Consider the following 17792-nt stretch of genomic DNA (forward strand, 5'->3'; position numbering starts at 1 on the left):
AGATGGGTGGGAGGAGTGCACCTGGGACCTGAATAGGGCTGGGCTTTCCCTCCACAAGGCTGGCTCTGCCCCCTGTGGTGCGACTGATGACCCTAGCCTGGCCAGTGAATGGGGAGAGGGGCTGAGCACAACACAGTGCTCCAGAACCAGCTGCGTCTGGTTTTCCCCCACCCTGCACCCTAGAGACAAAGGGATTTGGTGTATAAAAAAAAGGCTGTGACCTCATGTTAAATGTTCTTGTTTCCTGACTTGAATCTACCAGGGTCGTGCTGCTGCTGGGGCCCAGGGGAAGGCTTACCTCCCTGGGCCCTGCCCAGCCCCTGGGTGCCTGAGGAACTTTGTTGCTGGGACCCTTCTGCCTTGCTTCTACTTCAGGACCTTGTTCCCCTTGTCCTGCCCTTGCCAAGGGTTGATGGTTCCTGGGGAGCGCTGTGTTTTCTCTCCTACAGGACCCTCCTGTTGCTGTGGTGCTCTCCCCTATGTCATAGCGCTTGGATTGCCAGGTGGAGCGCTTTTGGTGTTTGCTTTGCAGCACTGAGCTGTCCCTTGACCAGAGGGAATCCCCGGCGTAGGAATTCCCCCGAAAATGGCTCCCCTGCGGGTGCCCACCCCGCTGATTTAATTATTCCTGGAGCGGGTGCCCACCCCGCTGTTAATGCGCCTTAACGGGTGCCCACCCGTTTCTACTTTTATTGTGGACTTCGAGGGTGTCCACCCCTCGTTATTGCCCCCCGAAAGTCACCGCCGTGGCCCTCGCGCCGCAAACAGGAAGTCAGGCACCGTAGTGCCTGATGAGGGGCGGGACTTCCGGTTTTAGAGGGAAGTCCCGCCCGCCGCCAGGCTGGGATTGGTCGACAGTCCCATGCCGGCGAGGAGAAGAAGAAGAAGCCGGCCGACTTATGGCCGACTTATGGCCTCCTGCGGCCTGGGGCTCCCAGGAGTTAGGGAGAGCCCCGGGGCCGCCAGCAATGCAGCAGCAGTGTTGCGGGGCTCCCATGTAGAGAAGGGAGCCCCGGAGACGGAGAGCCCCGCCCGCACCGCTGACCAGAGGAGTCCTGCCGAGCCTGTGAGTGGGGTTCCGGTGTTCATTTTAGAAGAGGAGGGCGACGGGGCACATTGCCGGTGCCCACCCCACCCCTCCTGCGGGTGCTGTCATCGCGTTGGGCCACACAGTCTTGGTGGGAGTCCCAGAGCGGGACTCCGACGTCAGGGGGCATTGTTGTTCAACGTCCTGGGGGCAGGTTGTATCTAGAGACCACGAGGCTCCACGCACATTGGGGGCATTGCAGAGGGTAGAGCGGCCCCGGTTGGCAGCGGGCCGCTCCCACGTTCCCCGAGCCCAGATGGCTTCCACGAGGCCCCAGTATTTTTAAGAGCCTAGAGGGCTCCAACGATGGGCAAGTGTTTATTTCTAGAGCCAGAGTGCTCCCATGCGCACAGTTATTCTAGAGCCAGAGGGCTCCAACACTTTGCACATTTTTGCTCCTAAGGGCCAGTGAGGACCCATGTCGCAGTTTTGAGTCTACAGCTGCCCAGCAAGTAGTGGGCAGCTGCACCGTTTAGGTTTTCCTTTCTAGGGACATGTCTTTGGACTCAGGAGTGAGTCGCACTCCTTCATCCCTACTTTGGCCTTCCACAGCTGCTCAGCACTTAGTGCCAACTATAGCGTTTAGGCCTGTTGTTGTACTCAGCTGCCCAGCAAGTAGTGGGCAACTGCCACGTTTAGGTTTTGGCGCAGTGGCGCAACCTGGACCCTAATGTGATTTATGTACTTACTTTTTGGAGGTTAGGAAATGTACTGTGTGTAGTAAGGTTTGCGCACCCTGTCTTGATACCCTGTTAAATGTATTTTTATGCATAGGAGGTTGTTTTTCCTTGTATAGTTATACTAGTGAGTTCAGTGTTCCCTGTGTGATATATGCCTAAGGTGGTTAGGATTGCGTAGAGTGTACCTATCCTTTAGCAGTGGTTACTGGTTGTGTTCTACAATTGTTATTTTGGGCTACAACTATTCCTACAAAGTGCTATTCCTACAAAGTGCTATTCCTACTTGTTAGAAATGGGATCCCTGGCTGGCCAGGGCTTGCACCAAAGTCAGTCAGAGACCACCACTTCCACGTCAGGGCAAGGGAGTTACACGCCAAGATAACCCCTGCTCACCCCCTTGGTAACGTAGCACAAGCAGTAAGGCTAAACTTGGAGGCAATGTGAGTTAAGCATGCACGCGCACCCAGCAGCAACACCCAAGGCCCACCACAAAGGAAACTCCACACAAGGTTATATGTAAAAATAGCCTTTGTATTACACCAAAACACATTAGATAAAAACACACACTTTACAATGTGCCAACAGGCACGGGCAGAATTTACAGGGGATATGTACAAGACAGGGCCACCTGGACCACTGTCAGGAATCAGCACTTTTAGAACCAGCACTTAGAACATAGGATATAAAATCACTGTAGCACAAATTAGAACACAACCAGTAACTACTGGTAACCAGGTAAGTACCACCTACGCAACCCTAACCACCTTAGGAAAATGTCACGCAGGGAACTAGGACCTCACTAGCACCACCTGCACTAGGAGAAAAACAACCACCTAAGTATCACAATACCTGTAGGGGTATAAGCACATTACACATGATGCCTAAAAACATTCAGAGGTGCAGGGAAGGAAAACACATGATGCAGAAATTCACATCAGCCACCACCTGTGGCAGTCCCTAGGCCAACTGGCCTCTCTAGGGCTAGGACGCCCTGTGTCCCAGTGTCAGGGGCCTAAACGTGGCAGCTGCCCACGAAGTGCTGGGCAGCTGTAGGATCTCTTCTGGGCTCTCTGAAAGAATACTGGGGCCCAAGAACCACCTGTAAGCCTTGCAGGCTCTACCATCCAAAACAACTGTGCCCCTGAGCTTCTCAGGGCTCTCCACAGATGCGGCACTCAAGAGCCTCTCTGGGCTCGTAAAACAACTAGGCCGCTGTGAGCCTCTCGGGGCTCGTCACCAATGGGCCCCTCAAGAGCCTCTCTGGACTCGTAACACCAATGGGCCGGTCTGAGCCTCTCGGGGCTCGTAGAACAACAATGCCGCCTGGGTGGAGCCTCTCATGGGCTCTGAACTTAAAAATGCCCGTGGAGCCTCGTGGGCTCGGATTCACCAAACTGTCCCCTGATGTTTGAGTCCCTCTCGGGAGACTCAGGAGATGATGGCCCCCAGGAGCCTCTCGGGGCTCAGTAAAGCAATAAGGCCCCCTGGTTGGAGTCCCCCCTCTGGGGACTCGAGCTCACTGACAAACGCCCCAGAAGCCCATGCGATCACCACTGAGGGGGGTGGGCACCGGCAATGTGCCCCGACGCCCCCCCTCTCCTCTAAGCAGCTCCGGGGACCTTAGCAACCACGGGACTCACCGGGGCATTGCAGGCGGCTGGTAGCGGGGCTCTCCCTCGCGCTGGGGGCTCCGCTTCTTCTCTAGTCACGGCCTCTGCTCCTCTTCACCAGCAGCTGCGGGCGGACTCCTGAACTCCTCGGCACCTGCTTCCCTCTGGAGCCCCGCCCGCTCCTCCAGGCGGCGGCTCCCTTTGCAGGCGGCGAGGCGGTGGAGGCGGGTCTCGTCCCCGGTCGCGGGGCTCTCCCTACCCTTGGGGAGCCTCGCGGTTCCAATGGCCGGACCTTGCTTCTGGCTCTGGTGCGGGACTTCTGCCTTTTGCCTGCAGCACTTCCGGGTCGCGCTGCAACCAATACCAGCGCGGCCCTGGGGTAGGGAGGCGGGACAGTGCCTCACGGTAGATCCCCGGGCCGGCGGTGAATTATTTTTCCTGCTGCAGGGCTGAAGAGGGGTGGGTTCCCTCGATTAAAATAATGCAGGCAAATATGCGGCGTGGCAGCCGCTCAGGAAAAATAACGCGCATTGAGCGCTAGCAGTCAAAATAAGGGCTCCCCACACTAAGTGAACCTAGAGCGCTCCCAGCGCTATGAAAACAGATAAAGCGCTCCCAGGCGCTCGGGGGAGACCAGGATGCTAAGGGAAAAGCGCTCCCAGGCGCTATAAGCGAAATGAAGCGCTAGGGACAAAATAAAGCGCTCCAGCAAAGTTCTGGGGGCAGGCAGGGGGCAAGGCTGGGCCCAGAGCCAGCTCACTGGGCCTCCAGGCAGGGAGGCAATCCAAGTGGCGGTCCTCCTGCCCAGCAACAGCAGCAGCCCCCCCTCAGACAGGATCCTGGAAGAGAACAAATTGTAAGGGGACACAGCCCTTCTTATACTTGAAATCCCTTTGTCTGTAGGTGCAGGGTGGGGAGAAACCAGTCGCAGCTGTTTTTGGAGCACCCTTGATGTGCTCAACCACCCTTTCTATTCACTAGGGAGGCTAGGGTCATTAGACGCACAACAGGGGGCGGAGCCAGCATTGTGTGGGGAAAGCCCAGCCCTATTCAGGACCCAGGTGCAGCCCCTCCCGCACATCAGCATGCTAATCTCTCCATTCACCACCGGGGCAGACCCTTCATGACTCATGGAGCCTGGCATCCCAGCCAGCTCCAGCCAATCACACGCCAGCACCTTCACAGCACACGCACAGCCATGTCTAGAAGTCGCACTTCCAAACTAGACACATACACGCCGCATACATCATCTCGCAGCATTCAATCACACGAGTCCTCACATACCAGACTCGAGCCTGTACACCCCACGCATCAGGAACTACCAGGGACACATACATTCCCCATGCATTCCTATGGGAGGGCAGGCCAACCTCACCACATGCACTCGGGGTGCACACGCACTTTCCACTGGGACACAGTGAAAGTGCGCAGAAACCAAAAATCACTACTACTGGGTCACCATTAAAAGCAAAAAGTTTAGGGGTGAACCTGCCAGAAGGGCCAAGTCCAACACTACTAAGTGCTAATTCTGACGGTGGCCCATGTGACACTGTCCCATGTATATAATCCCCTGTAAATATTGCCCGGTGCCAGTTGGCACAGTGTACCTGTGTGGTTATGATCCAATGTGTTTATGGTAATACAAAGGCTATTTTTATATATAACCTTATGTGGAGTTCCTTTTGTGGGGGGCCTGGGATGTAGTTGCTGGTGGGTGCGTGCGCAAATACTTAACTTACCTTGCCTCCGGGATCAGCCTTGCTGCCCGCGTCACGTTGCTAAGGGGGTGAGCAGGGGTTATCTTTAGAGTGTAACTTCCTTGCCCTAACTAGAGTGGTGGTTTCTGCCTGACTTTGGCGCAAGCCTCAGCCAGCCAGAAATCCCATTTCTAACACCAACTGTCTTGTTACTCCTAAATGCTTCACACATGTTCCTTCGACAAAGCCTAACTGCTCGAAGCCTTAGCTACCAGGGTGGAGCAACGGTTTTACAAAGGAACGTGGCTGGACACAAAATGGGTCTCTGAGTTTATTACACGGTGATGTCGCACAACCACACCATGTAATAACCGGACATAAATATTGCGTCCTAAATATCAATTTAAAAAATCTTCCTTCATTGGGTGTAGACTTTCTAAATTAACTTCAAAGTGGAGTGGGGGGGGGGTGATATTTATATTCTTTCTGCGATATTTCAATCTACGCCGTCCTCCACATTACCGCCACAATTTGTCTGGTGTCAGCAAGAAACAAACCACATGCTGAAGCACCAGAAAAGCACTTGACCCATAGTAAAGTAATAATCACTCTTGTGAGTCCTCAGTATACCAAAGCCAGCTCTTCTGTTAATACTGGAAAATACAATGTCACTGGCGGGGTGACACATAACCTTTAGACCGAACGTGCCAGCAGGAAAACCCAGGGCTATCCCACAGATAGGCAGTGACACCACAATGGTCTCAGGAGATTGGCCCCATTAAAACACTTTTGGTTGGAGGGGCGCGCGTTCTCAAAAATACCATAAAGTTAGATGCCGCACTAAGTTAGGAACACACAGCCAATCAGAACGCAGCATGCTCACCACACACAGTGATCATGCGCTCCTCATGCCGGACATTATGTCCACGAAAGGACGAGGCCCTTCTTCGCTCCCCACCAAACCCCCAATTTATGGCCCATGGACTAGGCCCCAAAATCTGTTGCCGAAGGAATACATACATTGTTTTATGATGCTTTATGTAAAATACAAAATGGCTGCTGAAACAAATATGCGTTCAGACAGTCTTCAAACTTCGACTCCGTTGCCCGATCTCCCGGCTGCTGCGTTTAATTAAACAACTGTTGCTGTTTTGCCAAAAGCCTCTTGGTTTTCATTCTTTCAAAGGTTAATTCATATTTGAGCAGCTCTTCTCTCAACTGCTCTGTTGACAAATCTGTCGATTAGAGTGAATTTCTGAAAGTTAGTTTACATTTTCTGTCACTGATTATTTTTATTACAGTGAAGAATATATGACAATATTTTTGGCTCCAGAAAGGGGACACTGCAGGCTCATATGTGGTTCTCAGAAATCTCCAGGCAGGAATCTGTCCCTCGCTTTGCTTCATCGAGTTGTCCACGGTGAGCACGTCGCTTCCCTGACCCTTCCCCGGTCCACCCCTTATACTGTGTTAGTTGGAGCCTGCAGTCTTGTGACTCAGTCCCTCAAAGACAGCAGCTCAGTGTGACTGACCCTCGGTGGAGCTGCCCTGGCCTGCCCTCCTGAAGCAGTCACTCTCTGCCTAGACCTCGCATGGGTGTTCCTCTAGTGTGTGATTGCTTTGAAACTGCCCTGAGACTTCGCTCGCCAAGACCCCTGCATTGAGGAGTCTGTAGATACTTAGTGCCCAGATGTTGGGACGCCTTGTGTCCTTGTCACATCTGTGGTGGACACTTGGGGGTCTAGCTTGGGAGATGTTTATCAATGCCACCATGAGCTTCTCTGGCAGACCGCCTCTCAGCCCTGGAACACACATTCCCCCCCTCAAAATCTTGTTCAGGTGTGTATCCAAAGCCTGTGTCTGCCTGTTAGATCTGGGGGTCTCTAGTTGGCAATGGTTATCACCTTTGTCCAAATAGGGACCCTTACTTCTAAGTCAGGATAAGGGGATTACACTCCTTAATAACCCCTGCTCACCCCCTTGGTAGCTTGGCACGAGCAGACGAGTTTATCTCAGAGGCAGTGTGTTAAGCATTTGTGGATATACACAGTAATACAGTGACAACACTACAAATGGACACAACACAGGTTTTATAAAAATAAGTATTCTTTATATAGACTTAAACACAAGACCACAAACGACAAAAATCCACAATACTACACTTAAGATTGCTTAAAAGATTATTAGAGTCTCTTAATTCAAGTTGTTGGTAAGTGCGACAAAGTTCTCAACAAAGTACCTGGATGCGTAACGCAAAGTAAACAAAAGGCTTGCAAAAGGGGAGATGCGTCGGCTCCGTGATCCGGGGGAACGGTTGCGTCCTTCCTCAATGCTTGCGCAGAGTAGGGGACTCGTTGTGCGCCTTACCAGAGCGAAGGTGATGCATAGATTCTCGGCTTGCGGGCCCGTTGTGGTGCGCAAGATGGCGCCTTGATGCGATGATCCAGTTCCGATGCGAGAAGATGGCGCCCATGATGCGGCGATGCGATGACGATGCAATGACGCCCTGGCAGCCTTGCGACGACTCTGTACTTTAGAGCCGTGACAGGCCCTGTGACGCGCTTCTCCGGTGATGCGATGGCGACTCTCTCGATGTTGTCACGCTTCTCCGGTGATGCGACAGCAGGCAGCTTCGATGAACACACGCTTCCAGGGAGATGCGGCGAAGGCTTTCTTCTCCGGCGTCGCAATGATTTCTACTGCGGCGGCGACACGCTTCTTCTTGATGCGCCACGCTTCCAGCTCTCAGTGGCATGCAAGTGACTGGAGTCAGAATTCCCAGCAAGGAAATTCAGGAGGGAGCTGGAGGTGAAGTATTTTGGCACTGAGACTTCAGCAGGAGGCAAGCACAGTTCAAGCCCTTGGAGAATATTCTGTAGATGAAAGTCCCTACAAAGATCCTTCTCCTTTCCCTTGGCAATGAAGCAACCACTGCAGGCCAACCCAGCAAACAGCACACTGACAGAGGGGCAGTCCAAACTCCTGCAGCTTCCTTGGTTCTTCTCCTTGGCAGAAAGGTTTCTTGTTCCTGAAGTGATCTAATTTCTTGGGATCAGGGTCCCAATATTTATACCCCAAAATCCTTTGTTCTCTGAAGGCAGAGAGGTCTATGCCTAGTCCAAACCAGTTCCTGAGCACTTTGTTTACATGACTCTCTTCTTCCTTTCACTGTGCAGGGCAGAGACATCAGGCACCCCACAGGAGGTGGAGCCAGCACAGGGGAGGGAAGATACAGCTCTGGAGCACTCGGTTGACATGATTCACCTTCTCCTTTCACAGTGTTGGGCAGAGACATCAGACAAGCCACAGGAGGTGGAGCCAGCATTGTAGAGGGAAGGCCCAGCCCTATTCAGGTCCCAGGTGCACTCCTTCCTCTCATCTGGTTGTAAATCTCTCTAGATACAGTGCTTAGAGACCTGCAGGTGATAATTGCGCTCTATAAATATAAATACCAATACCAATATTCACCACTGGGCTGTCCCAGCCTGTCTCCTGGAATTCCCCAGCCCTGTCACTCACAAACCCAGACAAGGAATACACAACTCAGCAGAGGCAGGCTCAAATGGTTAGGCAAGCAAATACCTACTTTCTGAAAGTGGTATATGCAAACACAGAATATTAAAATAAACTTTACTAAAAGATGTATTTTACTATTCTGAGTTCAGGCATACTGAACTCGAATTTCTACTGTGTTCCCTGAGTCAGTTAGGATTATAGGCATGTAATAATCAAACTGCCCATTCTGGCCTATGGGGAACAGATAGCATTCAATAGTAAAAAACAAAAATGGCTGTATTTCACTATTAGAACATGCTACACACATCAGAGCATGTCCTACCTTATACTTACAATGCACCCTGCCCTTGGGCCTACCATAGGGGTGTCTAATAAGAAGCAAAGGGAAGGTTCAGGAACTGGCAAGTGGGTGCACTTGGCCAAGTAGACATGGCAGTGCGAGACTGCACCCAGGCCTTGCAATGGCAGGACTGAGACACACTTTACAAGCTGCTTCTTTGGATGGCACAACCAGTGCTGCAAGCCCACGAGCAGCATTTGATTTACAAGCCCTGGGCACACATGGTGCACTGTACTAGGGAATGACAGATAAATCAAATAACCCAATCATGGAATCCAATCGGTATATCAATTTAACATAGGAAGCACTTGCACTGTGGCACTGACTAGCAGTGGCACAGCGCCCAAAGCATAAATCCAGCAAAAACATATCCAAACAGAGGAGGCCATCCATCAAAAATGGAAGGGAGACTCGCGCCAATGATGCCAGGTCTAACACTGCCTTAATGTACGAGGGAAACATGCTACAGCCACTGAAATATGAGTTACATGGATTGTAGAATGCACGACACAATGGCTACATTGTAAACTTTCATGGCTGTGACCATACCGAGTATCATTGCTAAATATATTAAGCTCTTGAATTCTAATGTGCATGTTTGTGTTTCACAAGGAAGAGATTGTGCCTCCTCTGACATGCTTGTGTGAATGTTCTTTTGTCCTCAGGTTCCAAGGCGTACAAGGCAGCGGTGCATGAGAGGCACTCCATGGTGGACGCGTCGGTGCATGAGGATCACTCGATGGTTGACGCCGATGGCTCCGGTACAGGCCATGCCCAGCAGGGCCTCCACGAGCTCTTTGTGGACCTTGTCATGGTCCAACGGTGGCCCTCGGATGAGGCGGAGCTGGCGTTCTTCCTAAAGACCAAAGGAGGCCTCCACCAGGAGAAGCTGAAGCGACCTGATAGCCAGGGTGACTCCATCAGCATCGAAGGGTTATTTCAGGCACAACAGGGTGAAAAGGTACCAAAGACTGTCCTGGTGGAAGGCATTCCTGGAATTGGAAAAACCTTCACCATGCAGAAAGTAATTACAGATTGGGCGTCCAACCGGACGTACAACCAGATCTTCCAGTTTGTCTTCTATGTGGCGTGCCGAGACGTCGCTTCTTGTCAGCAGGATGTCAGTCTAAATGATGTGCTGTTCAGTGACTTCAAGGAACTTTCTCAAACACTGAAAGAGGCGCTGCTGGCGCAGCCTGAGAAGGTCCTTCTGATCTTAGATGGACTCGACCATGTGGACAGGAGTGATGGGCAGACTTGTCAAGATGTGGCCTTTGACACGAAGCTCCCTCCGCGTCTTCTTCTGGGTCAAGTCCTTGAACGAAAGGTTTTACCGGAGGCCTCTTTGCTCATAACAACCCGGCCTGGAACACTGGCCTGCCTGGACGCCATTGACCGGCACGTCACCATCCTTGGCTTCTCCCAAGAAGGACAGAGGCAATACTTCAGTAAGTTCTTCCGCAGTGAGTGCCTCGCCGCGGTGGCCATGGACTGTCTCCGCCGTGATCAGGACCTCATCGCCCTGTGCTTCATTCCCCTCTTCTGTCACCTTGCTTGCAGGTCCCTCTTACTGGGGAGTGATTCTGTGCAGCGCCAAGACACCACCATGCAGCTCCTCACCTCTTTCTACTCGCGTCTCCTGGGAAGGACTCCCCTAGACTCCCACCACGCCCGCTGTCTTACCGGGTTAGCTCTCCACGGGATCAAGCAGAGGAAAGTTATTTTTGATGACCAGGACCTAAAAAGTCATGATGTCCCTGTCACCCCTCCCACTTGTTGCTTTCTGAACAAGGTCCCCTCTACCGGGCTGCAGAGTGGACCCCGATACAGCTTTGGACACTTAACTTTGCAGGAACTGTTGGCCGCGGTGCATTGTGTCAGCTCCCTCGATGTGGAGGAACCTATGCAGGTGCTTGAGGACGTGCTTTCCTCCAAGGAACGCAGAAGCAATCTCATGAACTGCGAGTTCGATCTCATGATGCACCACATTCCCATCCAGCCCTTATTGGATGAAATCCCGGATGAGACGCACCTCTTGGCTATGGTGCGATTCATGTTTGGTCTTCTGAAGGGCAATTCAACTGCAGCCTTGGGCTTGAGCCCAAACCCTCAGCTTCAGAAGAGGCTGCTGGACTGGATCCAGAAAGCTCTGGCCAAGCAGATCAGTGATGAGGAGGTGAGGCTCCTCCTTTATGGGTGCTTGTACGAAATCCAGGACGACAGCTTTGTGAGACAAGCCCTGAAGGAGAAGGATTGGTTTTACATCCACGGTTGTCGATCTCGGCCTGTTGACTACGCAGTCGCGAGCTACTGTTTGCTGCGATGTGAGGGCATGACGTCTCTCTGCTTATCGAAGTGTCGCCTCGGCATCCAGGGGCTGAAGGCCCTCCTGTCGGTGCTTCCGGATTGTTCCAGGTACGTCCAGCCAGGCTACCAGCCACATGCCAACCAGTAGCCATGGGCTCGTTTACATTTCAAACTGTTGATTATCAGGGGGTTCAGAAATGTCATTAGTACTGAAGAGGCTCTGATGGAAGCTCAGGGGTGGTTGCTCGCCCCCTTGACCTCTCTGGGTCATTCCTGACACTGAAGCCTACAGAGTGTCAAACTCCAGGCTGATCCAATGCTTCTGGAGCAGGGGAGATTTTTACCTTCTTTGCCAACCAATCACTGAAGCCGACGGTCCGCCATTATGTGCACGGGTCATCATTTAGTCTATTTAATCACCCACTCAACCTGCACCCCCTTTTTATTCACTTACCCAAGTCACTTGGCCTACACACTCTGTTCCACCCTTTTCACTGACCCAACTCGCCAACCCACTCAAGTGGCGCCCCCATCTGGCAGCTCAACGACTCGCTTTCTAGTCCTCGCATTGCTTATTACTCAACCCAACTTACCTACCGTAAGCGTCTCTCACTCTGACTTCGTCACTGACTCGCTTCTACTTCTTGCACAGCTTATTACTAGAACCCTTATTGCATCACTTCTTTGCTGTCTTCCCCTTATATTCTACTTACAAGGTGATTGGTCCAGCTGACTGCTGTTCACTTCCTCCTGAGGCCGTCGTACTAGAGGCCTGAGATACCACGGGGGCCTGAGATACCAAGATAACACGGAGGCCTGAGATACCACGGGGGCCTGAGATACCAAGATAACACGGAGGCCTGAGATACCACGGGGGCCTGAGATACCACGGGGTCCTGAGATACCACGGGGGCCTGAGATACCAAGATAACACGGAGGCCTGAGATACCACGGGGGCCTGAGATACCACGGGGGCCTGAGATACCACGGGGGCCTGAGATACCACGGGGGCCTGAGATACCACAGGGGCCTGAGATACAACGGGGGCCTGAGATACCACGGGGGGCCTGAGATACCACGGGGGGGGCCTGAGATACCACGGGGGCCTGAGATTCCATAGGGGCCTGAGATACCACGGAGGCCTGAGATACCACGGGGGCCTGAGATACCACAGGGGCCTGAGATACCACGGGGGCCTGAGATACCACGGGGGCCTGAGATACCACAGGGGCCTGAGATACAACGGGGGCCTGAGATACCACGGGGGGCCTGAGATACCACGGGGGGGGCCTGAGATACCACAGGGGCCTGAGATTCCATAGGGGCCTGAGATACCACGGAGGCCTGAGATACCACGGGGGCCTGAGATACCACAGGGGCCTGAGATACCACGGGGGCCTGAGATACCACGGGGGGCCTGAGATACCACGGGGGCCTGAGATACCACGGGGGCCTGAGATACCACGAGGGCCTGAGATACCACGAGGGCCTGAGATACCACGGGGGGCCTGAGATACCACGAGGGCCTGAGATACCACGGGGGGCCTGAGATACCACGAGGGCCTGAGATACCACGGGGGCCTGAGATACCACGGGGGCCTGAGATTCCACAGGGGCCTGAGATACAACGGGGGCCTGAGATACCACGGGGGCCCGAGATACCACGGGGGCCTGAGATTCCACAGGGGCCTGAGATACCACGGGGGCCTGAGATACCACGGTGGCCTGAGATACCACGGGGCCTGAGATACCACGGGGGGCCTGAGATACCACGGGGGCCTGAGATACCACGGGGGCCTGAGATACCACGGGGGCCTGAGATTCCACAGGGGCCTGAGATACAAGGGGGGCCTGAGATACCACGGGGGCCTGAGATACCACGGGGGCCTGAGATTCCACAGGGGCCTGAGATACAAGGGGGGCCTGAGATACCACGGGGGCCTGAGATACCACGGGGGCCTGAGATTCCACAGGGGCCTGAGATACAATGGGAGGCCTGAGATACCACAGGGGCCTGAGATACAATGGGGGGCCTGAGATACCACGGAGGCCTGAGATACCACGGAGGCCTGAGATACCACGGGGGCCTGAGATACCACGGGGGCCTGAGATACCACGGGGGGCCTGAGATACCACGGGGGCCTGAGATACCACGGGGGCCTGAGATACAACGGGGGCCTGAGATACAACGGGGGCCTGAGATACCACGGGGGCCTGAGATACCACGGGGGCCTGAGATACCACGGGGGGCCTGAGATACCACGGGGGGCCTGAGATACCACGGGGGGCCTGAGATACCACGGGGGGCCTGAGATACCACAGGGGGCCTGAGATACAACGGGGGCCTGAGATACCACGGGGTCCTGAGATACGACAGGGGCCTGAGATACGACAGGGGCCTGAGATACCACGGGGCCTGAGATACCACGGGGGGCCTGAGATACCACGGGGTCCTGAGATACCACGGGGGGCCTGAGATACCACGGGGGGCCTGAGATACCACGGGGGCCTGAGATTCCATAGGGGCCTGAGATACCACGGGGTCGTGAGATACCACGGGGTCCTGAGACACGACAGGGGCCTGAGATACCACGGGGGGCCTGAGATACCACGGGGGCCTGAGATACCACAGGGTCCTGAGATACCACGGGGGCCTGAGATACCACGGGGGCCTGAGATACCACGGGGGCCTGAGATTCCACAGGGGCCTGAGATACCACGGGGGCCTGAGATAGGGGGCCTGAGATACCATGGGGGCCTGAGATACCACGGGGGGCCTGAGATACCACGGGGGCCTGAGATACCACGGAGGGCCTGAGATACCACGGAGGGCCTGAGATAGCACGGGGCCTGAGATAGCACGGGGGCCTGAGATAGCACGGGGGCCTGAGATAGCACGGGGCCTGAGATACCACGGGGGCTTGAGATACCACGGAGGGCCTGAGATAGCACGGGGCCTGAGATACCATGGGGGCCTGAGATACCATGGAGGCCTGAGATACCACGGGGGCCTGAGATACCACGGAGGCCTGAGATACCACGGGGGGCCTGAGATACCACGGAGGCCTGAGATACCACGGGGGCCTGAGATACAACGGGGGCCTGAGATACCACGGGGGCCTGAGATACCACGGGGGCCTGAGATACCACGGGGGCCTGAGATACCACGGAGGCCTGAGATACCACGGTGGCCTGAGATACCACGGAGGCCTGAGATACCACGGTGGCCTGAGATACCACGAGGGGGCTGAGATACCATGGGGGCCTGAGATACCACGGGGTGCTTGAGATACCACGGAGGCCTGAGATACCACGGAGGCCTGAGATACCACGGGGGCCTGAGATACCACGGGGGCCTGAGATAGTGTGGCTCAGGGGTTAGAGGCAGCAGACCCGGAAGCTGAGATCGGTCCTGGACCAGGGTTCAATTCCCCGCCTCGGCGGGTCTTGAGATACCACGGGGGGCTCAAAGCCGTCTGTGTTCTTGGATGGCGACTCTCCTTTGCAATATCTGACATACCGATGGCCTCATCGCAAAACACTCGTTTGCAGGCAATGGATTCCCCCCTGCCTCGCTGATATGTCTGCGGGGGGGGGGGGGGAGTCCCCTTGAGTTAGGCCTGGCAGCGACAGCACACACATCTTTCCCTGCATGATAGCATTTCTTTTCAGCTGCTCCGGTTGTGAGTCTTGGGCTCGGCTCTACAAGGTTTGTTTTCACACCCACGAGTGACTGGAGTAACCTCAGTCCCACGCACCAGCGCTGAGTATGGAAGGCTGGTTATCGTAGCCCCGCAGAACCCACCCAATACACCATTGAAGCGGCGTCAATGCAACAGGGGTTGATGTCTGTCTGGAAGAGCTTCTCAGCCCCAAGAGTTAGGAGATTCTGTCTGTGTGAGAACACAATCCTGGCACCAGCTCGAGAAGGCAGGACGTGAAGATCGAGTTTCCAACATCTCCTTAGGAATGGTGTGTGTGTATTATATGGTGTGTTGTGCGACTTCACAGTGTAATACACTTACCAACCCCTTTGGGACCGGTAGGACTTGTTTGTCAAACCCGCAGCTCCACCCTGGGAGCTGCAGCTCTGAGCAGCGAGGCTTTCACAGAGGAACAAGTGTAAGAAATGTAAACAGCAGCAGCATCTTTGAAGAAGAAATAAATGAGATTTTCCAGAAATCACACAATACTTTAAAAAACACAACTTTATTTTTATGTATTTATAGATACCACAATAAAAAAAACCTGGAGGGTTCCTTAGATAGAGAATTTACAAGGCATAGTATATTAAAGCATTTTGCTCCACCACGAACAAGCATTGGCAAATGAAACACATTTAACAAACTTTTTCATCAAAACGTTGGGCTAGTTCTAATGCAGACACTTGAGTCATTTTAGGCAAGGAACTCCAGTAGGGAGCCGGTCCGGACGACGAGCAAGGCCCTCAGAACAATCCCCTCCACAGAAGAAGAAGACTTAAAACAGTTCCAGGTGCTTTATCCCCAGTCCAAAGGATTTCTATGGATTGGTCCTGATTGGTCCTGATGCGGAGGATACAGGATGCTATGGATGCGAAGCAGTCGATAGGGGTCTTCCTGCCGGTACTCCTCAGTCCACAAAGGTGACGAGGTGGTCCTGGGTGCAGGGTGCGATGTCCCACGAGGTCCTCTCCGCTCTGGCCGCCACTGGACTACCGGTCGTCCGGTGTTGTGGACACAGCCGAATCCTTCTCCGGGCTGTAGCTTGCCTTCTGAGTGACCAAGCTGCTCTCGGACGACTCTCCTGGGTCCAGCAGACTTGAGTGCAACGTCTGAGCGTTGGGTTCTGGTCCCTAGTGCTTGCATGCCAGCGGGGAGCAGCGATCTGGGCTAGCACTCGCCTTAACAGGCTTCTTCATCTGTAGTGTCCCTGTGCTGCGGGACAGGAGGCCAGTCGTATGACTCTTGGAGTCTGTTTGCTTTGGTTGGGCTCATGAGACGACTTCTCCTTGAGCAGGACACAGCGAGCACAGCCCCCCTCCTTTGCTAGCCACCAGAGCCGTCCACGTCGGTGCAGCAGGGCAGTCCTTCATTGGCCCTTCTTCCAGTCCAGTCCAGATCTGAGTTCAGGGTGCCAGGGGAGCCCAGCTTATGCTATGAAAATGCCCTCCGGGCAGGATCCGGCTGTCCGCTGATGGGCTACCAGGTTCCCTCCCACCTGATGACCACTTCCTGCGCAGTGTGGCATCCCCGCATCCCAGGAAGCACCTTTTTGCCCACTTCCAATATGGCAGGACCCCCCTCCTGGTGTGTGGAGCTCCCCAGCCCAACCCAGAGGTGTGACTACCAATGAGGCTAAACTTCCTTGGAAAACCGCTTTGGTGACGGTTTTCCCCTCTCCGTCCCTAGTGCCAGCCTGTGTGTCCGAGCAGTGGAGCAGCCCCTCTCCCGAGGTTTACCCATTTACCCTTCAAAGTTGGCTTCTCCTTTGAAGCTCGCCTATTGGACCAACACCTGAGTGGCTTCCTGCAGGCGGGAGGTAAACCCCCCGTCAAGAACAGGCCCCTATGGCAACATTTCCTGGAAGTCGTGAGCACGTCTCCCCAGCAGGGCAGAAAGCGGTCTCAGCGACAAGACCCTGTGTGCAACCTGTACGGGTACAAGGGACCAAAGGCAACCAAGTTGTAACTTTGTTAAAGCTGCACACTGCGACTGGTTAGTTTTGACTGAGAATCGAGTAGGACTTAATCTAGCGTGTTGTTTGATACCTTGGATGACAAACTTTGTTCACAGTTTCAGAATTAGCACAATTGAGGGGTCAGCTCGTAACTCTACTCGCCAAATGAGCGCTCAGGTCTTTACTGCGTAAAAACAACAGTTTTGCGTTTTTACTATTGGAATATGTAAAAGACTTTTTCTGCCAGTGATATAGGTTGCACCCTGTCGAAAGACTCTATAGGCCTTGCTCATACGCCAGGTGGAAATCTGACTTTGCCATTCCTTTAAAAGAGAAAGTTGGTCCAGCAGTTTAACCTTCTCTTCCAGCCTCCAAATGACAGACGATGTGTCTATCATACTGAGGGAGCAAAACCAAAGGGGATGATGGACGCAGCGTTTGAGCAATGCAAACACTCCCCCCAGTCAACTGATCTGGGTTTAATCCATCACCATTCTTTAGCTCAGTCCGCCACCCTAGTTAAGGCAAGGCCATATGCAAATCAGTCTGACCCTGTGCCTCATGGGAGCAGTGCAGCCTGAACTGCCAAGCCCTGTCTTCCCTGGACCGTAAACAAGCATCCTGGGAATGGTTTCGGGTTCATAATCCTCACCAGCCAGGCTATCTTGAATCCAGTGGTAGAGTGAGCAAGGGACCCACGTCTGGGCATACCCTGCCAACATAGGGCGAACTTAGCAAAACCGAAGGGGATGATGGACGGAGCGTTTGAGCAATGCAAACACTCACCCCCAGTCAACTGATCTGGGTTTAATCCATCATCATTCTTTAGCTCACTCAGCCACCCCATTCAGCCATGGCCATATGCAAATCAGTCTGACCCTAAGCCACATGGGAACA

The 17792-nt window shown here is 53.8% G+C and overlaps 1 protein-coding gene across 2 annotated transcripts in view; it reads left to right on the plus strand.

Moving 5' to 3' along the window:
* The window catches only part of LOC144784981 (NACHT, LRR and PYD domains-containing protein 3-like), a 220492-nt gene that overhangs the window by 56662 nt on the left and 146038 nt on the right, over nt 1–17792 (plus strand). For both annotated transcript variants that reach the window (XM_078664101.1, XM_078664102.1), the window contains exon 2: nt 9596–11345. In XM_078664101.1, the coding sequence (XP_078520227.1) occupies nt 9596–11345 (1750 nt within the window). The remainder of the gene's footprint in view (nt 1–9595; nt 11346–17792) is intronic.

This window comes from Lissotriton helveticus, chromosome 10 (genome assembly GCF_964261635.1).
Source record: "Lissotriton helveticus chromosome 10, aLisHel1.1, whole genome shotgun sequence".
Classification (NCBI taxonomy): domain Eukaryota; kingdom Metazoa; phylum Chordata; class Amphibia; order Caudata; family Salamandridae; genus Lissotriton; species Lissotriton helveticus.